The 26,023-nt window shown below is 33.5% G+C and overlaps 1 protein-coding gene across 2 annotated transcripts in view; it reads left to right on the forward strand.

The window, feature by feature from the left end:
• Positions 1 to 24,481, forward strand: part of LOC149798412 (receptor-type tyrosine-protein phosphatase alpha-like) — a 93,300-nt gene extending 68,819 nt beyond the window's left edge. For both annotated transcript variants that reach the window (XM_089963611.1, XM_089963612.1), the window contains exons 7-24: positions 5,970 to 6,081; positions 6,646 to 6,746; positions 7,233 to 7,459; positions 8,012 to 8,099; positions 12,214 to 12,287; positions 12,836 to 12,872; positions 13,265 to 13,362; positions 13,770 to 13,895; positions 14,445 to 14,587; positions 15,192 to 15,327; positions 15,689 to 15,838; positions 16,300 to 16,456; positions 17,329 to 17,402; positions 17,704 to 17,841; positions 19,145 to 19,264; positions 19,718 to 19,872; positions 20,295 to 20,430; positions 21,034 to 24,481. In XM_089963611.1, coding sequence (XP_089819737.1) covers positions 5,970 to 6,081; positions 6,646 to 6,746; positions 7,233 to 7,459; positions 8,012 to 8,099; positions 12,214 to 12,287; positions 12,836 to 12,872; positions 13,265 to 13,362; positions 13,770 to 13,895; positions 14,445 to 14,587; positions 15,192 to 15,327; positions 15,689 to 15,838; positions 16,300 to 16,456; positions 17,329 to 17,402; positions 17,704 to 17,841; positions 19,145 to 19,264; positions 19,718 to 19,872; positions 20,295 to 20,430; positions 21,034 to 21,105 — 2,144 coding nt within the window. In that variant the 3' untranslated portion in view covers positions 21,106 to 24,481. The remainder of the gene's footprint in view (positions 1 to 5,969; positions 6,082 to 6,645; positions 6,747 to 7,232; positions 7,460 to 8,011; positions 8,100 to 12,213; positions 12,288 to 12,835; positions 12,873 to 13,264; positions 13,363 to 13,769; positions 13,896 to 14,444; positions 14,588 to 15,191; positions 15,328 to 15,688; positions 15,839 to 16,299; positions 16,457 to 17,328; positions 17,403 to 17,703; positions 17,842 to 19,144; positions 19,265 to 19,717; positions 19,873 to 20,294; positions 20,431 to 21,033) is intronic.
• Positions 24,482 to 26,023: the final 1,542 nt, after the last annotated feature.

A 26,023-nucleotide genomic window follows, 5' to 3' on the forward strand; every position in this document is an offset into this window, starting at 1 on the left:
GGCTGAAAACATCAAGCGATGAGTCCATGCGCGCGGATTTAACACCCAACGGTTAATCCATCAAGTCGCCACCCCCCCCCCCCACTCTCGCTTAGGTGGAATTGCTGTCATCACAAAGGACTCCATGTTCAAACGTCTTAACCACACCACAACCTTCAACTTCTACCAATCATCATTTAAGCTAATCCAAACCACAGTCACACTGGAACAAATGTCATCCAATTTTTTGCCCACTACCACCTTCCTCCTAGAAGAAAAAACAAGCTATCCCAATCGCCGTTTTGGAGCAGTTTTCGAATCTCCTGGAATATAGAAGTTCGACAGGTGGCAACCTGATCATTCTTGGAGATTTAAGCTTTCACTTTGACTGTCCTTGAAACCAGTACACATCAAAACTACTAGATTCCATTAATGTTTTGAACCTCAAACAGTCCGTTAACTAACCAACCCATAAACATGGTCACATTTCAGAGTGGATTCTTATTGGACCCGATGATAATATTATTCGGTCATCCCTGGTATCACACGAACTTGCATCAGATCACATCTGCATTATATGCCATCTTCACGTATCAGTAACTAATCCTCCTCGTTTATTTGCTACTAAGAGAAATATTTGTATGACAAATAGAACCAAACTAATGCATGACATCCAAGCGAACCTAACAACTTGCTTACCTCCTACAGCAGAATAACTAGATAACCGCTTGCGTTCCTTGCCCGACAAACAGGACATAGAAGCAATTCAAAAGTGTTCTCCGTGGTTTAGTAGAGTTACGGACCAGAGTTGTACTGCTAAAAGAGACAGCCGTAAAACTGAGAGGCTTAGATCCAATATTGCCTGGTGTTATTAATACCTCTCTCTCATCCGCGAAATTGCCATCATTTGTAAAAACTGCTATTGTAAAGCCTCTGCTGAAGAAACCAACACCCGAACATAACGATTTAAAGAACTACGGCCCAGCTTCTAATCACCCATTCGTATAAATACAATCATAGAAAACGTTGTTCTATCCCAACATGTATATCATCTCAATTCAAGCAGTTTTCTAGCATTGTACAGTCTGCACATTGACCCTTGATTAAGTTATCCTTGCTTTTGATAGCGAAAATATTACAGTTGTCATCCTCCTTGATTTATCTGCAGCATTTGACACAATAGACTATGATATATTACTTCACCGTCTCCATCACGCATTTGGCATTCAGGATACGTTCTTTTGCATAGCAACGCCCTGCAACGTGGAACGAATTGTCCACTGAACTTAAACACAAATACACAGTGATTCCATCCAAGAGTGCTCTTAAAACTCACCTATTTCGACTGCAAGAACAAACGTACAGACCTATTAACGTTTGCTACCTTAAATATTTTCAGCATCCTGTTATATTTTCTAATTTCATGCTGTTTGTATTTTGGAATTATATAATTTATATATATTTGTTTATGTTATTGGTGTTGTCTAATGTTGTAAAGCGCTTGGAGCTTCTAAAGATTAGGCGCTATACAAAGGCCTCATTATTATTTATTATTATTACTGCAAACAAATGAAAAGTGTTACCAAAACAGATTCATTTTAATAACATGAATAGATGACTTCAAAAGGGTTCTAGTATATGCCACATACGGTTAAAGCAAAACAAATTTCGACCTTTCATATCTCCATTTAAATCTATCATTATACAAAGACGCCATTTGCTATGAAAACATCTACCTCGACACTCCAGCGTTTAATGACCATGGTAGCATATTTGATATATGTATGTGATGCTTGCAGTGATGACCTCATGATATGCAACGAGACCTGGAAGGATCACCTGAAAAGTATCCAGAATTTCGTTGCATGACCGAGTGGGGCAAATTTGACAATTATTTTACATAAAAGTGAATTTAGCCTTGCTTGTGTTACATTTTAAGACATCTTTCTATGCATGGTTAAGTTCAACCACTAGAAGCTCTTGTTAAAGATATTAATAAAGTATCAATGCCTATCGATACAAGGCAAGTGGTGCAATTTACTGGCATGCAGCACATTACCGGAAACTTTGCTCAAAATGTTTTCATAATTGCTGATGCTTTGATGAATTTGTTATGTATGAAAATCAAGCTTTATTGGTAAAAGAAATTAGGAGGCTCTCGATAATTTAAAAATTGGACAGGTTCTTTCAGCTCTAGATATCAATCAATAATTGAATATATATGTTAATACAAGTATTTCTTTAAAAAATATAAAATATGAACCAGGAAAAGAACTCCACTATTGAGCATGATTGCTCGTCTTGAAATTTGGCATTACAGTGATTTGAAGTGTATATTAATTTATCTCATTTTCTGATTCTTGCATTCAGGGACTCAAATCCCCTCAATTTTACGAGAAGTTAGTCCCATGTCCCTTGTTTGTTTGCCTGCAAGGACTTATTTTATGTTCTTTTTGTTAATAAGTGTTTACTTGCTTTTTTTATGTGTAGAGATAAGTGTTTGTTCATAGATAACTATAAATTAACATTGCACATCTCCAATTCCTCTGTTGCATTTATACGTGCATATGTGAAGTTGGATAGTAAACATGGATGCTGTATTATACTTGTATATATTAGTGACAATAATATACATCTTTGCGTCTGTCTTTAAGCATATTGTGGGTCTGTAAGAATATGTGCTAGCTTCACAACTCTGCACATACTTTAAACTCACGTATATATCAAACGTACCGCTAAATTTCTTTACAAAATAGTAAGATATGCAATTTATTATTTTTATGTGCTTTATTATTTAATTTAAATATGTCATATCTTTATCCTTTTACGATATTTTAAATTGTTCAGACTGTTTTAACATTGGTTAAGTTCCTTATTAATTTAGTACTTTTATAATTATTATTTTCTGTCATTTTCAGTCTACACAAACTATATGTCAGCTCTGAATTTTAGTATTAAGTTTAGTTTGGACCAAAGTTGTACATATATAATATTTTGGAGTCTCGGGGGATGTCATTTAAAGTCCGCTTAAGTAACGGGATTTTAGTGTAAATTTTAGTCGCGGTCATTTTACTCAAATAAGCATGTTATTTTATTGTCTGTAATTCTTTACAGCTTTGCAATTTTGGTAATACTCTAGTCAGACCATATTTTAAATATAGCATCCCAGAATGTTTAAGTCTCTTTAAATTTCTCTTTCATTTTCGGAATTTCGCTGTTTATTTTATTCAATGATTTCAACGAAATATTTCAGTTACTGATAGACTCTGTTAAATGTGTGGCCAATCTTTAAGGGTTTGTATTATTTTTATTCTAGGTCATACATTTAACATAAGATTCTGGCTTTCTGTAATAATTTGTGTCGAATGCTTTTAGTCACAGCTTGAATTTTGGCTTTTATAATGGTCTGTAAGACTTATCGCTGTTTAGCATATTTGATGCTTGTCAGTAGATTTGGGTGTTAGTAGGTACGGGTAATTGTCGTTAAGAATATTATAGTAAAATTACCCTCAGCTATCATTGTTTTTGGCTGGTCGGTATGTACGGGTGATTGTCTGTATGTGCGGGTAATAGACGGCACAACTAGGCATTGGTCATTAAGGGTGGAACTATCTCAGCAACGCCACGCGACATCCTCCATTTTAAAACGCGAATGGACATTAGAATGGTCTTAAGTTAGATTTCCATACGGCCTGAAAGTGTCTCCTAATTATAAGTCCCCAATTATAAATTCAAAACGTCTGAAAGTGTCTCGGAATGTTCAGTTCGTGTCTTTTCTCATACAGTCCCTTTGTGCCCATATTATAGAGACCCAGACCCACACTAGTGAATTATAATTTTCCCCACGCCGACCCAAAATAATAATTCTATGCACATTTTTAAGATTATTTTCTTGTTTCCATGATGTCATATTTTAGACATGGCCGCGTAATGTTCAGTGCCATATTATCAGCGTGTCCCCATAAATAACATATAGCAAATTATAAACGAGTTTTACTTTTGCAATTATATATCATTTGTTAAATTATATTTTATGTCTGCTCTGACAGTACTTTACTCCTTTATATCATGAGTGCACAATATAATACATCATACTCTACATTCTACACTGAGTTATGATTACTTGTGCATACAATAAGATCATATTGTTTAACGTCTTTCTCTCAATTTTCTATTAGTCTATTTCAATTCAACAAATATGACCACGGTCTTTCCTACTGACTGTTACACTTAGTGTGCCATATATTTGTTTTCAAACATCGATTACACTGGAATATTTACCTCAAAATATGTTTATTGTGTATTTATTCTATACTAATAAGTATATATACGACTGATATCTCTAGAACTATAAACATTTGTAGGACGTTGTACTTTGATGGTTATCTTTTGCACACCTGTTAGGTACCGTCTATTTATGTTGTTTCAGATATTTGTTTATCTTTGCAACGTTTGTATACAGGTTTCATGGCATATTTGCAGTGATATTTCATTTAATTATTCCTCGCTGAAGCTATGCAATTAATAATACATGTAACACACGTGTTCGTACGTTTCATTAATGGTTTCCTCGCTCATTAGTACTATGTTAAGTGATTTTTAATTGATGGAGAGGGCCTTATCTAAGTTGTACAGCTTCTTGCACAACCACATTTGCTTGTTTGAAATAGCTATAAGATATGCCTTACCTAACTCGCTTGGTGCATTAACTAGGTGACCTTAAAATGGTTAAAGTGCCTTAACATAAAATAATAGAAATACAACAACTTCATATCATCCACTTATAATCTACCACTGAAAATTTTTATGCAAATAAGTCGGGGAACAAAGTTATTTGGTTTTGGAAATGTCTCAAGATAGCACATACTATGGATAAAAATAATATATTTTCCAAAAGTATGACTTGGATCATGGAGAGTTGTTGTTGTTGTTGTGGGGTTTAACGCCATATTTCAGCACACGATAGGCTATACATGGCGGCCAGTATTAATGGTGGAGGAAGAACCCAGCAAAACCCGGGGAAGAACCATCGACCCACGAGAAGCTACTGGCAAGCTTTCTCACATACCCAGAACAAAACTATAGTACGTACAAACACAATAAGAAGTGGCATTCATTTTATGTTTTCTTTAAACAACTTTGCAAGAAAAATCATGTGATTTATCAAAATCGCATTTGTGTTTGATCTATGTTTCAGTTACTTAACAATAGACAAGTAAATAATATTATCGAATGACTCAAGGCAAACTTACAGAATAGTACCTGCATTCTTGAGAATTTAAAATTCGCTGTATGTACCTAACAATACCACATATAAAAAATGTTTATAGAAGATTCGTTTAATTTTGAAATAATATCATCATGCATTCTTCTTTACAATATCTGAAATGAACATATGAATTACACAGTATAGATAACCCATTTGTGTTATTTGTATGTTCTTCTTTCAGCTGTAAATATTTATAATCATACCATTCAGATCAAGATTAAATGTTACCTCTCTTAGGATGCATGATATGTTAAAAGCAAACGATCATATGCATATTAATAAATCTCATTATAGTACATGCTCGAAAAGGAAACGTTCTCCTGATATTTGCTTTATTTCAATAATTTTTAAACATCATTAAAATGATTCCTACGGAGACTTTGCTTCAAGCCCCAATGTGACCTCCCAAGGTACATTCGTGCGTCGAATCAAGACCCCAAAACCTGCTCTTTTATGTACAGTCTGAAAAACTTAAGTTTATTGATGATTCGAATCAGGCACGAAGGCAATTTATATATGTAATACAGACCAGCTTTAAAACCAAAACTAATGACGTATTAGATTAACTACATTTATAGATGTAAAGTTATATCTTAACTTTGTATGTGATAATCATACAAGCAATGAGTAAATGTTTATATAATTATAGTAGTTATGTTGGTGTGTATTATGAAACTTGCGTAGATATATGTTTTATAGTGAATATTTTGATTTTTTTCAGGTTCGGAAAAGTTAGAACAAACAGGTATCGATGTTGGTCTTGTTGGAGGATCTGCCGGTTCTGCCATTGCCGTAGTTGCTTTAATTGTGGTTGTAATTATTGTTGTCAGACGGTGAGATTTGATGGTTTAACTGCAAATACATAAATCTTTAATCAACAGTATTATCTCTTTTTAAAGCAATTAGTGGAAAGTGAAAGGAATTTTGCAAATATTTGTTTTTCTTATATAAGGGGATTGGTGTAATGGTAAAATACTAGAAAATATTTTTTTTATTTCATTGTATAACAAGAATATTAATTTAGAAACTGACTTTATATCAATTATTCATAATTTTAATCAAATTGTATATATATATGTGTGTGTGTGTGTGTATGTGTGTGTATGTATGTATGTATGTATGTATGTATGTATGTATATATGTGTGAGTTTGTACTGTTCGAACCTAATGCTTATCTATGTCAATATTGTCAGACATTTTGCAATACCATTTTAATTTTGGTTATGCAATAATAGGTTGAAATAATTGATTACCTTACGCTTGAAATCCAAGGCCTGACTCATCAGCATTCATTGATTATAATGCGTTTTCAAATACACTTTACTATTTAATCACGTCGTGTGATGTACTTGTTGACATGTGCGTATTGAATGATACTGTTCCGTTTTATTTCGCAGGAGGCGCAAAACTCCACTATCTTATCAATCAACGGGGAATGAATTGTCTAAAAAGAAGGATGATGTCGTTGTTTATGAGAATCCATCGATCTTCAATATAGGTCAGTGCTTGTTTTCTAAAATATCGATATAAATGTTATCTTTAGGAAAGCAATCTTTGATGTTAAATTAATTTATTATTAAACAAAGTTTTCATCATTTTCAGCAACACGTTTCCGTATTGCTTTCAAGCTTATAGATTATTTTCCATATAAAAAAAAACTTTCTTTGATGTGTCTGATTTGTAGTTCTGTTTTTGGTTCTATGTTGTTATGCATTGAATTTCGCACAAATGGGCAAAGAGGTTACTATGTTATATGTATATCCGTTTGAATTTAGATATGTGAGGTCGTCGTTTTTATTAATATATTTTTAATTAATTCACACACACACACACACACACACACACACACACATATATATATATATATATATATATATATATATATATATATATATATATATATATAATTTGAAAGTAAACAAGCGCGAATAATAATGAAGGCGTTCATCTCTGGTTTTGTTTTTCTCTTTCTGTGTACGTTAAGACACTGCTATGGTGACAGTCGCAGAAGAAGGAACTGAAACTAAAGCAACTACGAGCGCGACCACACAAAAAGACGTGGAAATAGATATCAAGCTAAATAATGAAGATAGTGACACATACTATAACTTAGGACATGAGTTGCAGAAAGGGTCTATACCATTGTCAAGGCTGTGGGATTATGTCCAGGAGAATTTTCTGGATGACACATATTTTTCGGAGGAGTTTGAGGTATGATTAACCTATACGTGATCTAAATAACTCGACATCTTGAAACATTTGAATGCTGGTATCATATTCTTATAAACGAACGCGTGACTGAGTTGTTCTAAAATGTATCTCATGTAAAGTGTGCGCAGAGAATGTCACTGTTGTTGGTCGGATACAACTCAGTTTTGCATCTGATAGAACTGTGGATTAGCACAAGAATTCTTTAACCTATAGTGAGAATTCTAGCATCGCACCTTAATGCGTTACATATTTAAATGGACATGAAAGCATAAACACGTTTGCAAGTAACGTTGAAGAACGGAAACATGTTTAATTTTGTTTGATATTAAATTGCCATCGCCTCTAAAGTCTGCATATATTTGACCTGTATATAATGATCCAAAGGTTAAACACTCTTTTGATCATCCCTTTTCTTGAACTATATAATTGCTAAAAAAATCATACTAATGTTATTATTGTATCTTTCCTTTAACCATTCCACAATTTATAATTTGTGTAGTTTTCACGTTAAATAATCTGCTAAAGTAACGTATAATATATGTTTGTATCTAGAAATTGCCATCCGGCCCACAGCTTCCAATGACTGTTGCTCTTCAATCTCAAAACAGGAATAAAAACAGATACAAACAGCTGTATCCATGTAAGTATTGGTTGGCAGTATAATTTCCAAAGTAATTTTGGTAATCCATCCGTCAAACTATAACAGAATAAATTTCCTGTAATCGTTATCAAGTAAATTATTATCTAAACTCTAGGACTTACATAAAAAATAGAACAGGTAAAAAAGAACCACGGATTGTAAATTCAACAAATAATTTATATCGCTAGGATACAAAGTGAGAATGTAAAAATAACTTTTGGAAATGATGTGTCAACAGTCTTTTGCTGAAACACAGTTATATAATCCACGTTCACTGAGCAATTCAATCCACGTTGCTGCTCCCTGGTACGCAAAAGAATGCTGTCCATATGACTTTGTTTTCATAGTGAAAATAATGAGTATACGATTGTCAGATGAGGAGCGTAAGTATCTTGCTGTTGTATACACATGGGTGAGATCGGATAGGTATGTTGGACTGGAGTCCGACAGTGAAACATATCACAGAGAACAAATTTTGTGTTTGATTCTGGATCGCATGGATAGCCAGTGTAGGGTACAGAGCAGCGGGGAGGTGTGCTCTGATCGTGGTACTCTAAGTATGATCCAAACAGCTGTGTTTTGAACTTTTTGAAGTTTCTGGAGTAGATATTGAGTTGAACCAGACATAACTGAGTTACAATATTCCAGTCTTGAAAGTACTAATGAACACACAATTATTTTAGTGGCATCAACTGAAAGATATTTGCGAACTGAGCTGATGCGTCTCAGCTCAAGATATGCAGCCTTGCATATGTTCATGACATGTTGGTTTCAGTGTGAGAGTACTGTCCAGAGTAACACCTATGTTTCGTACTGATTGTGTGAATTTAATATTGGCACTGCTGATATTTATTGTTTGACGTAACGGATGTGAATGAGAAAATCTTTGTGTTGTGATCAGAATGGCCTCAGCCTTATCATCATTCATCTGCAGCTTGTTACATGTCATCCATGATTTCACATCAGAAAGGCACCTCTCTACACCTTGGATGGTATCATCAACTTCAGTTGGGTGGCTAGATTTGTATATTTGGGTGTCATCAGCGTACAATTGGTGAGAGACTGCATGATGATCTATGACATTTAAGAGCAAATGAGTGTACAGAATTAAGAGAAAAGGTCCAAGAAAAGACCCCTGTAGAACGCCACAACATAGATCAACTGGGCGGGAGTGTATTCCATTTGCAGATACAATTTGTGTCCTGTTGACTAAGTAGGACTTGAACCACACTAAGGCTGTATCATGAATGCCAAATACATGCTGGAGACGGTGAAGTAATATATCATAGTTTATTGAGTCAAATGCTGCAGACAAATCAAGGAGAGTGAGGACTGTAATCTTTCTGCCATCCAAAGCAGAGAGAATGTCATTAACTACTTTTAGAAGGGTAGTTTCAGTACTGTGGCAAGGGCGATATGCAGATTGTACATTTGGAAAAAAGACTGTTTGAATTTAGATGAGATACAAGCTGGGATAGAACAACCTTTTCTAAGATTTTTTATATGAATGGGAGACTAGAAACTGGGCGGTAGTTCTTTAAATCGTTATGGTCTAGTGTTGGTTTCTTCAGCAGAGGCTTTACAATGGCAGTTTTGACAAAATGATGGAAATTCCCCGGATAAGAGAGAGGTATTAATAACATCAGTTGGTGAAGGCAATACTGGATCTAAGCACTCAAGCAGCAGTGATGTTGGAATTGGATCAAGTTCACATGACTTTGGAGCACTCTTCATCATGATTGTACGTACGAAATCCATAGAGACAGGCTCAAATTCTGCTAATGGTTGCCGCTCAAATTCTGTATCCCAACTGTATGGGGATGACGAGTCAATTGAAATTGTGGTGTCAAGTTATCTCTAATGGTTTGTACTTTGTCACGGAAGAAATTTGCAAACATGACAGGAACGTCGACTGGAGAGAAGGTAGTTGGAAGTGGTGTTGATTTCTTCCTTGACATTAGCTTGTTAGTAATCTCGAAGAGCTTTTTGCAGCTGGAACATTCCATGATCTTTGTAGTGTAGTGGGCTGATTTCGCTGCATGGACTATATTTGTGACATTCTTCTTAGTGACTTCATAGATTTGCTTCTGAATAGTGAGTCTGGTGGAAAGCCAGAGCCTCTCAGCTTTACGGCGGTCTATTTTAGCAGTGTGAAGCTAGTCCCTAACACTGCTATACCATGGAGAACACTTTTTAATTGATACTCTGCACTTGGTTGCTGGGGCGTGTTTGTCAAGCAATGAACGCAGACAGTTATCGAGTTGTTCTGCGGTAGAAGGTAAGCAAGTTGTTAGGTTAGCTTGGATGTCGTGAATTAGTTTGGTTCTATTTATCATACGGAGGTTTTTCTCAGTAGCATATAAAGGTGGAGGGTTAGGGACTGATACGTCAAGATGGCATGTAATGCAGAGGTGATCTGACGCAAGGTCATGGGACACCAGGGAGGATCGTAGAATGTTATCATAAGGTCTATGAAGAATCCAATTCTAAAATGTGACCATGTTTATTTGTGGGTTGATCAACTGACTGTTTGAGGTTGAAAACGTTAATGGAATCTATGAGTATTGATGTATTTGGGTTTCCGGGACAGTCAAAGTGAAAATTGAAATCTTCGAGAATAATCAGGTTGCCACCTATCGAATTTCCATGGTCCAGGAGATTAGGAGACTGCTTCAAAAAGAGAGTCAGCCAGCTTGTTTTTTCTACTAGGAGGAGGGCGGTATAGGCAGAAACAATGGAATGACCTTTGCTCCAGTGTGAGTGTGGCTTGGACTAGTTCAAACGATGTGTGGTCGACATTGAATGTTGTGGTGTAGTTAAGACGTTTTATCACGGAGTTCTTTGTGATGACAGCAATTCCACCTCCGCGAGAATTACGGGGGAACGACTTGATGGAGTAACCAGTGGGTGTTACATCCGCACACTTGGGTTCATCGCCTGATGTTTTTAGCCATGTTTCTGTCGCGAAAAATATGTCAACATATTGGTCATTGATAAAATTAACTATTTCTGTGTCCTACTAACTGGGCATTGAATAATGCAATGCGCAGAGGTATCTCTTGGATACTTGACACAAAGGTTGACGAATTAATAGGGATTTGAATTAGGTTATCTAAATTAACGGTATAATTTTTTAAATGGTTGTGACGAAAAAAGGGAGATAACTGGGATTTTTCTTCCTGTTCTACGCCGGCCAGCTTTGAGAAGCGGAAGGAACAAAAACTATACATTGTCACCAGTAGAGTATGTTCATAATTTTGCCATCTGAAAAGTAAATATGCTCGATAAACTATAAATAAACGTAAACGAAAGGTTGGTATCTAGTAACAACTGCACTTTAATAATCACTTAGGATGATTATGAATAAAAGGATATGTAGTAAAACAATTGGAGCATTAACACCTAGCTGGTATGCCAAGTAAAGAAATCTATGGAAATGTTTCGGACGAATACATTTTGTAATTGTAATGCAATTTACAAATACGTAACAAATACATAAAGTTATCGAAACAACTATAATTTGAAATCATCTGTCACTGTTGATTGAAGTCATTTTCAGGAAACACACCGGAACACACAATTGATGATATCGTGCAGAAATATTAGTTATTAATTTGCATGAATCTGCATCAGTCAATGATGATGCTATCTTTTTCTACAGAAAAAGGGCTATAACTCAGAATGTTATCAATATCAAATTCAATTCTCAAAAACATCCTGACATAATTATAAAGGAATGAAAAATAAATTACATTAAATCAAACACAAATTATTCTGCGATAAACTTGCTATTATTCAATGATGTATAACATTTGAACCCATCTCGTAGTTATTGATAATATTAATAATTTTTAACAGCCTCGAAATAACTTAGATGTAACCTTATTTTAAAAAGAAAGCCAATCAGTAAATTTTACTGATTAAATAAATTATTGGTTTTGCATTCTGAATCATAACGAGGCATGTAAAACACGAATTATTGTAATTTGACACTCTATGATTTTATTCCCGTGCTAATTATATTAATCTGAGAAATTATAATATATATAATTTTAAAAAAAAAACTGAGGTCTAAATAATTCCAAACTCATATTTGTTCTATTTCTGGCTTCAGATGACGTAAACCGTGTTCTACTGAATCCAATGAGTAATGAGGACAATGACTACATCAATGCATCTTTTGTTGACGTGAGTGTTTTACATCATCGCAACAAAAACCTTTAGATAACTAATGTTGACATATTGTTATATTACATTACTTTTGCAATTATCTACTGATCCCAAAACGAAACTGACGTAGTTCTGAATATTTATAAATATAGTGCTACTGGTATATGAACAAAATTGATGGAATATATGTAAACTCATATTATCAAATTATTTTTATTCTTTGTAAGCATTCTCGATAATATCATTATTAGCAAAACTATTGTGTAATTGTTTTTTTTATATATTTTGATTGTAATCTTTCGTGGCAAAATACTTTAATTAAATAATCTAGATTAATATCTACGGTTTGTGTGAGACGGAACGCGTACGTACACATGTACTATACTATTATGAAATGTCTTACCCATTTTTCTTCATCTTTGCTTTCACTTCTATATTTTAGTACTACACCTACTACTACTACTACTATTACTAGTATAACTATTTCTAGTACCATGCCCCTAACTTTGCCTCCAAAAAATATTTCTTTTTTGTTGTTGTAGCTATTATTATTATTATTATTGTAGGGCTATTCCGGTCCAAAGATGTATATCGCTTCTCAAGGTATACAAACTCACATCTAACTTCTATGTATTCTTTAAACTTTACAATTTCAAAGGACACAATGTCATAATCATTGTAAGATATAAATGCATTTCTTAGTTACATGATTTTCAATTATTGTTTTATATGTTTATGGATTAAATTTTGTTGATATAACTTGCATTAGTATGTTATAGAGATATACTTTATTGCAAGTGGTTTTGCTAAGGCCTTCAAGATACAGTGGCTAGTTTTCGTGTGCGAAAGCCAGTATAGATTAGCAACGATATTTCGCCTCGGTGATTGAGATTATGGTCAATATATTTTAAACGTAATTCTTCAATTATGCTTTATTGTTTAGTATTGTAGAGTTACTGTACTGGTACAGGTACCTCTGGCATATTTTATTGAAGGTACAACCAAAGATAACATCGATGATTTTTGGCGGATGCTGTGGCAATATGACGTGGAAAAGATAATTATGCTCACGGGACTTGTGGAAGGTGGAAATGTACGTACACTGAAATGCATGCAAATTTATATAACATTATTGGATTGAAATGGACACGTGTAAGCTATTAGACAACATAATAGTCCTCTCTCATTTTAATCAGCTACCTTCACCATGATTTTTTCTTTCATAGACCTTTTACTGGATGTACCTTTCTAATTAGTTTTCACTTGACCGGTATCGTTTTTCAAATATTTATTGTCTGCATTTTAATAATATCATAACATTTTGTTTCTTTACCTTAAAATATTATGATTTTATTAAGCCAGTGATTGTTTTTGATTATAACAATCTGCATTTCTGCAGAGCTTGATCTCCTGGTGGTCGGTGTTTATGGTATTACGAGAGTTAGAGAAAAGAATTCTAATCACAATAATAATTTGGCTCGTTCTGTACACTTTTTATAGCAAAAGTGTGAATTATATTGGCCGGTGGAGGTGGGGCAAAGTAGTGCATTTGGCAGCGTTGCTGTGAGACTTATTGATACGGATTTCTTTGCTGACTACGACATGCGTACCTTGGAAATGACTGTTGTAAGTACAATTATAATTGCAGATATCAATATATAATTCAGATTACAAGCTCCTCGTGCAACGAGGTCAAAGACGACATATGTATTTTTTATTCGTACTCATGATGATATCAACATTGTTTTAGTCAATTTATAAGATACAGTGTTTCAAATATATGCTCTGATCCATTTCTCCTAGAAATGTTTTAACGTTTGGCTATGAAAGATACAAGAGTTTGTTCATTTCATATTCTCAATTTCTTGATATTGACTGAAATATGGTTGGTAGGTCCTGTGTTATATTTATGCACTAGGTTAATTGCTGGTCCTAAAACGAGAATAAAAAATAAACACAAATACAATAGAAAACAAATTCGGATAAGCGAGTATAAAAGAAAAACTGAAGATAAAAATGCAAAAAGACATACAACAAATTTGGTTGGTGCTGCGAGTTTCGAACACGGAACATTTTGTATGGCAAGCGGGACACAGACAGAAAAAAAGATAGATATGATTGTTTATATATTAGATGTGTGTGATTTTGCGATGTAGCTAATTTAATAATTTTCAGGGCAACCTGTCAAAACGCTTGACTCAATTCCACTACACAGCGTGGCCAGACAAAGGTGTACCGAAGGCTGCTTCTTCTATTGTTCAGTTCTGGAGAAGTGTTAACAGAGTACCTACAACAAGACCAATCGTTGTCCACTGCAGGTTCAATACCTTATTGTGTGCTTGTATGCGTCTGTGTTTACTTGTTTCTTGGAGCATTTTACGGCCAATAGTTTTCCTTAACAATAGTGTCTCAATTGTTGACCCCAAAACTGAATTAATTTTAAAATTATTCTGTTCACTGAAGCAGCCACGTACTTCGAAAAATGGATTTTGTGTAAATTATATATATAAAATGTTTGGATTATGGTTTGTTCCTAATTATTTTCGGCATTAATTCTCAATAATTTTCGGTGTTAATTAATACCCCATTCTTCCTTAATATGATGATGTCATATTTGTGCATTTTCATACATATGTTTCAGTCTCATAACGTACGTCTTGATTAATTACCCTGTCAGAATATTTCCTACCTTTTTAAAGTGTACATTGGTTGTTAGGAATAATTTGTTTGAAGTCATGTGGAAACGATTTCCTCATTAACCAGCTTATTGTCTCGTTCTCGTCTGTCTTGCAAATATTTTTATATAAATTCAGAAGCTCAGTTACTGCGATACAAGATGACAGAATAGCTCACTGAAGCAGAAACAGCGTTCTTACGTTAATTTTATCATGACCAATGTAGTTTAGTTCATCTTTCATTTAGTGCAGGAATCGGCCGGACTGGAACATATATAGCACTGGACTACCTGGCAAACCAAGCGAAGGTGGAAGGACTTGTAAATGTGTTAGCATGTGTATCGAACCTGCGACGTCAAAGAGTGAATTTAGTGCAAACAAAGGTCATAATACCAATATTTGTATCCATACTCTTAAGGCAATATAAAAGTATGATCACAAAGAATAATACGAATCTCTATAAAAGGTATAAATAAACATGAGACACGTTTGTCAGCCATGTAAATTATACATATTTGTTCATTTAGTTTAAAGACCACCTAGAAAGTATTTTGGGAAATGGGATAAACAGTTCCTAACAAACACCACTTGCGATTGTTAATCAAGCAGGTTTGCAGATTTCTAATTTCCACTTGGGGGTAGAGATGTCATGAAATATGCTTTTGTTAAAACTATGTGTCGATTTGATTGTTGCATACATTAAACTGACAAGTGTATTTCGTGTAATATTTTTTGTGATTGTAGGAACAGTATATTTTCCTTCATGAGACACTAGTGGAAGCCTTAATGTTGTCAGGAACGGCGACGTCGTCGGATAACTTTCCGAAAGTGTACAATGAGTTAATGGAAGTTAATAGTGAAAGTGGAAAGATCAAACTAGAGCTGGAATATGAGGTTGAGTACTTTTGTCACTTTTATCCACGCATTATTTATTTTCAATGTATTTGACTTATTTTTATTATGTCCATATTTTCATGAATATTTAATCTCCCACCTACTACTAAAAGCAGATAGGGGAAGTGTTCATATTTGATACAGTTATGTCTTTTTAATGACGCTTTTCTGCTTCAGTCTAATTATTGATAATGAAAGTTGTTATTGAACAAATTGTGCTTAACATGCTTCTTTAAAGATCAACCGTTAAAATCAATCATCTATCTTTCATAATTTGTTTCTCGGCCACTTACTCAAACGCATTCTGGAAACAACCATATTTCAGGAAGCCATTTTTCATCAGATGCCTCTGACAAACTTCAGGCTTCACTTTATACAACTAGTAAGTTTTAAAATCACACGAAGGACCACTACATTAAAGTTTGTATATCATTTAGTTGATCATACTAATATTTTTCCAGAGGTTGCAAAATGAAGTTTTCAGCCACGAAAATGTGTACGCTACCATTAAAATGGAGGATAATGATGGAGAGGAATGCGATTCGAAACAAGATGAGTTCAGTGCTGCTAAAAAGTCTGAAAACATAGCTAAAAACAGACATAAAAATATATTGCCAGGTAAATATTATATATCACCTAAATTAGATGATATTATCTAAACTTACTATAACATTTGTGGAATACCCCACATGACAATGTAATCCGATATGTGGCAATATGGTTAGAGCGTCCGCCTCGAATGCGGGAGATCGCGAGTTGGAACCCTGCCGAGTCATACTAAAAACCTACAAAAATGGTACTAACAGCCACCTCGCTAGACGCTCAGCATTATGGGGTTAGTGTTCGCGCTCAGCATTATGGGGTTAGTGTTAAGACTGGTCGGCCTGGTGTCAGGATAATGTGACTGGGTGGGACATGATGCTATATATCTGCTGCATAATGCCCCATTGCTAGACTTCACTATAAACTGGCACACTGAAGACATCGTGCGATATAACTGAAATAATATTAAAGCTACGTTTAAAACCCGAATCACACACACACACATGTCAGTGTTAATGTAACCTGGAATTAAAATAAGAAAACTCCGAATGCTTTTCTAAGTTACATAAAGAAAACGAGTAAATGAAACCTAAAGAAAACTTTAAGGTATATTTATAACATACCTCACCCACAATTGTAACTCTCGAGTGAAAATATAATTCAAATGATTCGAACGCATGAAAACATACAAACATTGTCGTATGACATAGTGGATGTAGACAATTAGAAAAGAATATAATAGAAAAGAAAATTATATTCCATAATATTGATGATGGTCTAGCTATTTATGACTGAGTTTGGTTCTTCTTAACATTAATTTACAAATTCCTTTCTAAATCTTTTATAAAGGTCCATCATGTAGCAAGCATCAAAGAACTGGAATTAAATTAAGACTCTTCTATATTTTCTATCACAACAGTCTAACACACGTTTAATATTTTTTGCAGCTGACAGACACAGGGTGTATCTCAGTACACTAGTTTCGGGCAGAAATGACTACATCAATGCTGTTATAGTACCAGTGAGTATATGTTTGTGTCTTGTGCATAACACATTTACCAAACTCTGATATACAAACGTTAGGTCAAACTCTCAATATTCAACATATTTTATTCATCCATTTAGAATTATTAGTTTGCTATATCTCAAAGTAACTAGTTAACATTAAAGGTATTTTGTTTACTTTAAGATATTTTTCTTCTACTCTGATATAATGAAACTTACGCATATAATGCATTTTAAAACGCTAAATCATAAACAAGTGTGGTATAGTGTCAGAATAGTCTCTGTTTTGACTTAGTATGCATCTATCAACATTTCAGAGTCACCGACAGAAAATGGGATTTATTTTGACGCAGATGCCTCTAACAGACACCGTCATCGACTTCTGGAGGATGATCAATGATCTCGAAATCAGAACAATCATCATGCTTAACTCGGAGAGCTCGAAAACACGTGACGTATGTTGACCTAATTACCTAATCGACTCGCAAAATAAGCACAAAGACAAATACTTTAGGAAATTACTAAAGAAACAAGACTTTATGCATTTGTTTTGTTCTTAGCAACTCATTGTTTGGGATTTCAATGTGCCGAATCGACTGTACTTTTAAGTAAATGGTAGATTTGCTACACTATCAAAATGGCTTTAATTTACAGAAAAAGGTTCTAATATTGATATTTCAAGAAAAGTGCGTGATAATAGGGACTTCAAACTCAATGGCATTATACATACATATATTTTATCATTTTTCAGGTTTTCAGCCAATTAAACATTTTGGCAAAGTCGTCAGCTCCTTTGCTCGATTATCTACGAGTTATCTTATCGCGACTTACTTTCGGCAAACAACAAAAGCATCTCGCTACTTTTATGCATCCTGAAACAGGCAAAAATGTTTACACGAAACTAACTTCAGTTACAAAGATCTCAATAGTATGCCCATCCCCCATACTTTGATAAATCACTTCCGTAGAATGTGATCATATAGAAATGATTATAAATAACAAGGTTCTAAGTCAATACATTTTAAATTATTTAGTTTCTTTGATATATTTTTTAAATAATTTTCTCATATTAATTTCAACAGTTGTTTAATTTATACTAACATATGTGGAACACGTTTTACGTGAATAAATCCCATTGCAATATAACATATCATGCTTGGTACTTTATATTTCGAACTCTCCGTAAAGGCAATCTTCCTAGGAAAGCTGAACCGGCCAAATGGTCATCCACGATATATCTTAAAACCTTTGAAAATTCTGAAACCCTCCAAGTTATATTATTTTTAATCTTTATAAATTATTCAGCAAATAGTTAAATCAGATATGTCACTTCTGAAGTCCATAGACCATTACGTTGTGTTATCGTACTAACCAGTTCGTTAAGCTCACCCTCCCTTTTTTGTCTTCTTTGTGCGTTGTGGGGACGGGGGTGGGGGACATTTTATATTTTCATTTTGTTTGTGGATGACAATGTACAGATTATTCAATACTTTTTCTAAGCACCGTTATAGTTCTCAGTATTTGACCCAGTTTAACTCTTTATGGTGGTAGAACTTATCCTATAATCGCAGGGCGTGGCTTTGAATTTAATTTCATATCACCCAATATCACGCTGGGAATAACTATTAATCATGGCAGTCTTTCTGAACCTCAGTCGTTTGTTTCTAATGTGCTTTTCGCTTTCTCGTTTGACATATTATTTTACTCTTGAGGATTCGTGTGTAGTGAATTCAGATTGAGACAATACCTTTTTTACAGATTGGAATCTACTGGCCTAAAGACAGAGAAGTGCGGTTAGGAATGTTCTCAATAAGACTTGCGAAGCAAGAAAGACACAAAAATTATCTGGAACGTACACTATCCTTCTCATTTATTGGGGTAAGTTTAATTTAATAATTTGTATGAGCTAGTTGTTAACTGATTATAAAACAATGAAGTTTTTAAAAAAAATTCCAGATGATTGTTCAGTTGATATGTGAATGTTTAAGTGCAAGCATTCCTTTCACCATCTTTGTGTCTCCCTGTATTTCTCATACCAATTCTCTGTGTGTGCGTGTATATATATATATATATATATATATATATATATATATATATATATATATATATATATATATAACACTGTGTGTACTGCCTCTTGTAATTGCCTTGCGATTTGTATCAATGACGTCGCTTTTGACAATTATTTTGCAATTTCTGGCTAGATTATATTGTTAACCTAGTCTTCTATGACTATCATCCTGATAAAGCTAGGACACCCTAAGGCACAATGATTATTGAAAAGTGTCGAAAATTGAAAACCGAACTAAAATGTTTATTTGTGTTTTTGAGGATGAGGCTACAAGATCCATAAAACAGTTTCAATTTACGAAGTGGACTGAAACAGCAGATACACCCGAAAACACTGAATCATTTCTGCAACTTGTTGATGCTGTTGACAAATGGCAAAAAGAAAGGGAAGCAAAACCTGTCGTTGTCCACTGCATGTATGTTCTCGGTGTATCCTTCTCAAAAATTTTATAAATATAAGTATCTCATCCATTTAAAAATTATGAAAATGGGTAATCTCTCTGTGTCTCTATATATCTACATTTCAATTATTGAATATTTGATGCAGGATAATGACTCACTGTATCGTTATTTCTAGCGCATAAATACGTTTCTTTTTACTACATTTTCTGGCCATATTCTAAATGCTCTTAAAGGTTTATAAAATTTTCCAAAGAACATATTGTTGTTTGCTGGGCGTTAAATTATGATATATTCGTTAGTTCAAAAATTGTAATTAGGTTCCTAATTAATTAACAATAGACAATACTGACATTTTAAAAGTACATATAACAGTTAACAATTCAGTAATTGAAAATAGGAGTTTGAGGTTTCATTAAATGTCATGTTCTCGCTCAAGCAATGGTGCTGAGAGGAGCGGATTATACTGCGTTATTTCCACGGTGATTGACAGACTGAACGTGGAACGAGACGTGGCGATTACCCCGACGATTAAACGAATACGAGCAATTCGTCAGCAGATCATACCAAATTATGTAAGTGTCTATATTTGCATATCTGTATCTATATATATGTGGTTCTATCTACTTTGTACTATAGTATAGGTACTCTTACTATTTGATTGTACAGTTCAGGCAATGTAGGATGACTAATAACAGTACATTATTGTACATTCTTAATGAAACAAAGGATTTTCTCGTTTATATCGGGTTAGATTAGAATAAAATAGTTTTTTTCATGAAAATGAATAGTTTCGCTTTCATGAATTGACATTTGAATCACAAAAGCATATAAAATGGTCTGCTTGCAAATAGAAAGTAAAAATTCGGTCCATTGCAGATACGTTGGTAAAGTTTATATATCTACGTATGTATGTATGTATGTATGTATGTATGTATGTATGTATGTATGTATGTATGTATGAAGGTAGGTAGGTAGGTATACGAGTAGATAATACTGGTATGAAATGCACACAAGGCATTATCTATCTTGTTTCGATTGATTATAACTAAATGTGTGCATCATAATGATCATCTGTCAACAATAATATATAATAATGCATTCCGAATTGCGTAATTTCTCTTTTCTTCAATGATGTATTTACTACTAAGATTGTTTGTGTTTTGTTTTGCTTTTAGGAACAATTCCAGTTTTGCCACGAATGCATATTGCAGTACATTAAGAAGTTTGAAACGTACTCCAACTTCTAAAATCATAATTATCTCCCTGTCCGACTTTCTCGTTCTTATTGTCCATAAAAATTAATACCTTCATTGCATTATAACTGTTACTGAATCATGAAGTGTATACAACGTATATCTTAATTTGTGCAAACTGTATTTTTGCCTATAAACATAACCCAGCCAGTCAAGTTATATCTTCAATACTGCAAATTTTCAGATTTCCTTTCCGAACATTTGTGCTTGGAATATACATACTTTAATTGTTCAATCTTATTTTTTTTTAATTTAAATTCTTCTAATAAGGGTTTGGAAATCAATATCGGATAAATCCTGTTTTATTAGTTTTATACATTTTAAATTTGTCGAAAACAACGAGGTTTCTAAAACAAAATTGTTGTAGGTTTTCAGCGAGGGTCATGTAGAAACATATCGTTCCTCTACTTTATTCCGTTGTTTCAGCTTTCTTCTTTTAGTATATCATGCATAGTTTAATAGATAAGTTGTTTCTGTTTTTCTCATTAGCTCTGCATTAGCCATATCCATCGAATCGGTAAATAGAGATACCCATGGTCGTCAGTCTAATGACGATACGTACCTTCGTGTCTCATTCCCTCGTGAATTTTGTTCCCCATCCGAACCTTATGAGGCTTTATGTTTAGAAGACCTATGCAAGGTTCAACTTGCAGTGTTTTCAACAAAATCTAACAGTCATGATACCTGTTTAACAAAGGTATCAGAACATCACTTCCTTCCATGATGCCGATCAGCCATCAAACATGGACCACGTTACTAAGAATAGAACATTCAAATTCTCAAATAGTACTCAACAGAAATTTACCATATTTGACTGAGAGCAATCCAGTGCATTTTCAAATGAAATATTAGTGAAAATAGGAATATTCTGCAACAAGTTATTTTGCTTTCAAGATTAACCAACCCAATCAGACTAAATATGACAAAAAGAATACGGGTTTTAAAGCCTTTCAGATTTATATAAAATGATGAATACTAGAGATCATATGAAGCCTGCGTTATTAAGTATAGAAGAGAATGTTTGTAAACAACTATATATCAAAGACTGCTTGAAAGAATTTGACGGAAATCACCTTGGAATTGATATCTTCCAATATTAGGCAAAATATGTTGGTGTGCCATATATATGGAAGAAGAAAACCAAAAACCAGAGATATTCAATCAAACCACTAGTAAACATTTCTACAGAACGTATTCCGCTAATCCCGATTAATTAGTCAACTTCTCAGCTTTGGATGCTACGCAGATGTCATCCAGTTGAACGATCTCTTGTTATGCTGTCTTTATTTCCAGTCTGCAATTGTCTCCCTTTTTATTTCTCTCCCGATTTAAATTTAGTTCAGTTGTACGTTTAATTATTTGGACGTATCGTTTTATATTTGAAAGAATAAAAATAAATGAAATTTGAAGATTATGGATTGCATTTATATGCATATAAATGGGCAACTGTATTTTATATTCACACAACTTATTTCATGATATTATTCGATATTCTTATCATGTAACAGCAAACAAATGACATGAAATAGTGTCATTAAAATACAAACTGATCAATTTAAGAATTGACACAATATTATATTGCACAATTTATAATGTTCATTTCGAACAACTTAGTACATGTATCATTTATCAAGCTGGCATTGGTGTACAAAACCATATTTTACAAGTTGCTGTTTATCAAAAAATTTCATTTAGCATGCACACTAAAGATCTACGTTTCACTCAAAACTGGACATAAGGTCAAAATTGATATTATTAACGATAAATAAATATTCATTTCACTTGTTTACAATCTCTAGAAAGGTAATTCCAGTTATTGCACACCCAGGAGTCACAGTGATCAAACCACATAATGCGAATGCAAATTATCTGTACGTGTATAGTCACCAAATGACTTGGAGAAGATTATTTGCAAATTGATAATCCTATAAAGCTTCGATCCATTATAATCTGTTTTCATTCATATATGAAATGTTGCAGTGTATAAAATCACTTTGCTATGGTTTTGATGCACACTGAATTTATTTAAATTTGAAATCTTAGCTGTCTAGTGAACTTTTTTATGCAAATGATGTGACCATGTAGCTGTATAATGTGTACATGAATATGATATGTACATATACTGCAGCGTTCAGTAGTTTGTGTTTCTTAAATCTGATGGCAGAGATTAAATAACGATAAAATTTAGACTTGAAATGCTCGCGTGTATTCCATCAGTGAATATTAGGAACACATTGTGCAACACCGAGTCACTAATATAAAGACTTCATATGGATGCATATTTCATCACTGTAGGGTATGAGTATAGGTTGAAAATTCCAAACGAAAAACAACTCTTAAAATAAATAAAACTGATAAGTTATATGTGCTAAGCATCTTCACGAAAGGGTAGTGGCAATGTTTCTTCAACTTATATTTCACTTTAGCTAGCACGATTTTCTCGTGCTTGAATTTGAAAGAAAAAACAAAATTATGAATCAAGTTTAGAGATATGTATCGCACAACAGTCGACATTATTACATACTGCTTTCGTGTGTGAAAACGAATTATAAATTTATAATTAAACCTACATACCATGTGTCTTATGATAAAATGAATTGTTCATCATTTTTGTCACAGTGTCTATAGCAATCAAACATCGTGATGCATGACCAGTAATGGTAAAATCGAGTTATCTACCTCATATCAGGTTGGCCAGATATATAAAGTACTGACTGTACAGTTAAGAACATGTCACTTTGAAGTACAGTATTTATTATTTTTAAATTAAGATCGATATCCATATTAACAATGCCAATTTCTACTCCATGTATAGCCAGGAATGTTTTCAGCGAATTTCCTGAACTCTTTATATCATGTACTTTATATCAGGTTGAAGTTTGGTGGGAAGCTATTTATTCTACGTCGATTTTTCTACAAATTAATTCCACATATTTTGCCACGCATAAAGAACATACTGAGTTAGATCGTCTTTTAAGTCAGTATATAGAACCTTCCATTTAGTAATGGGTGACTACAGGTCCGCCAAACAAGACTGAGAGACACTGGGATTAATTAAGAATTATCAACGTTACGGGTGCAAGGACGGGTTATATATAGTTTGTTTTTATATATGCATGCATCTTTATATTATATTTTGACGATATTTGCTTCATCAAAATCAGGAATTCATATTTTCCTTAAGTCTACATATCATAATTAAAATACAATATTGGAAAGCATGTAATCAACGTATTATACAAAAATCGGCTCAACTTTTTAGGTTTACAAATTGTATGACTTTTTCACGTATCAAACAAATTGAAGAAAAGTTCGTTTGACTTAATGTGTTATATGTATTACATAAATACAGCTTGTATTATTTGAGAGACTCTTTTTATCATTTAGCCCAAGAATTTTAATAGATACTCTCTTTATGTGTATGGTTGGACAAGTGGATTCATGTTGATTGTTTCACCTCTTTTACCAACTACCAATTGAACTTCCTACTTACTAATTAACCTAGCTAGTATTCTGGCCGAAGAATTTTAAAAATTACTCTCTTTATGTGTATGGTTGGATTATTGGATAATTGGATTTATGTTTAATTTTGTACTTACCTACTTACCTACCTACGTCCAGGAATATATATATATATATATATATATATATATATATATATATATATATATATATATATATATATATATATATATATATATATATATATATATATATTCGCATCCGAGCATATGTTGTCGCGCAAAAATAGACGTTTCCTATTTACGTATAATATATGGATGCTGCTATACAATACATTACAAAATGACCAGGAAAACTTTAAAGGTTCGAATACCTATTCTTTAAAACTTACCAAATCATCATGGGATCGTTTAACTAAAAGTGGCGTTACTTACAAACAATGTCAGAAGTTACGTCCGCCGTAACTTATGCAAAGTGAGCCTTTCTCAGAAGTGTGCATAAATCAGATAAATCATCGCATCTTAAGTATCTGCCGCAAGGTTTATTCCTATGACTCTTCAGCGACTGGAGACAAGAAAGGTGTCTCTAGTGATGTTAACTTCCTGTACGAATGACGGCCTCATAGAGGACAATATCACAATCACTAACAACCATAATGTCAGAGGTAAACTCACGGTCTAATAAATCGTCGGGGACGAGCGGGGTAGCCCCACTACTGCAATTACAGCTAAAATTACAGACCAAATGCACCCAAGTAGAACGATGTTCATAAAAACTAACAATGGATATAGAAATACAGAAGTTTACTTAAAAACTGTGTAAAAGTGGGTGAAGTGAGCAATGGATAAATAACAGCAAATGGAAGACAATGTATTATATATGCAGTATGAAATATATTTTTTGTTGTTTATGTATCAACATCCATTTTATAAGCATCATAGTTATTATCATTGATGTCATTGTAAAACATATACATAATATTTGTGCCTTAATGTCCCCGATTAATATAATCAAGAAATCATATAGTATTATTAGTTTTCTTTGGAAATTATTCATCTTCAATATTTACTACACAAATCACTGTTAAATTATTTAGCTCCATGTGTAGATACCCAGACAAGATGTAATACCATAGCAGACATACAATAACAGACTAATGGAGACTTAAAAAGATAAACGTTCTTACAAAGAAGAACATTAGAAGAATGTTGGAAATTCATGAAAAAAATGTTTCAATTGAAAAAAGAAAGTATGATGACACAAGATCATGATTCTCTGTGTCACCCAAAATATTTTGTGTAAGATGGAATTACTGAAATGAAATTCAGTGTTTTTGTTCTGTAAATAAAGAATGTACAACTAAAATTCCAATATTTTGTGTAAGATGGAATTACTGAAATGAAATTCAGTGTTTTTGTTCTGTAAATAAAGAATGTATAACAAAAATTCC

Source organism: Sinohyriopsis cumingii, chromosome 6, assembly GCF_028554795.1.
Source record: "Sinohyriopsis cumingii isolate HCF-2022 chromosome 6, ASM2855479v2, whole genome shotgun sequence".
Lineage (NCBI taxonomy): Eukaryota > Metazoa > Mollusca > Bivalvia > Unionida > Unionidae > Sinohyriopsis > Sinohyriopsis cumingii.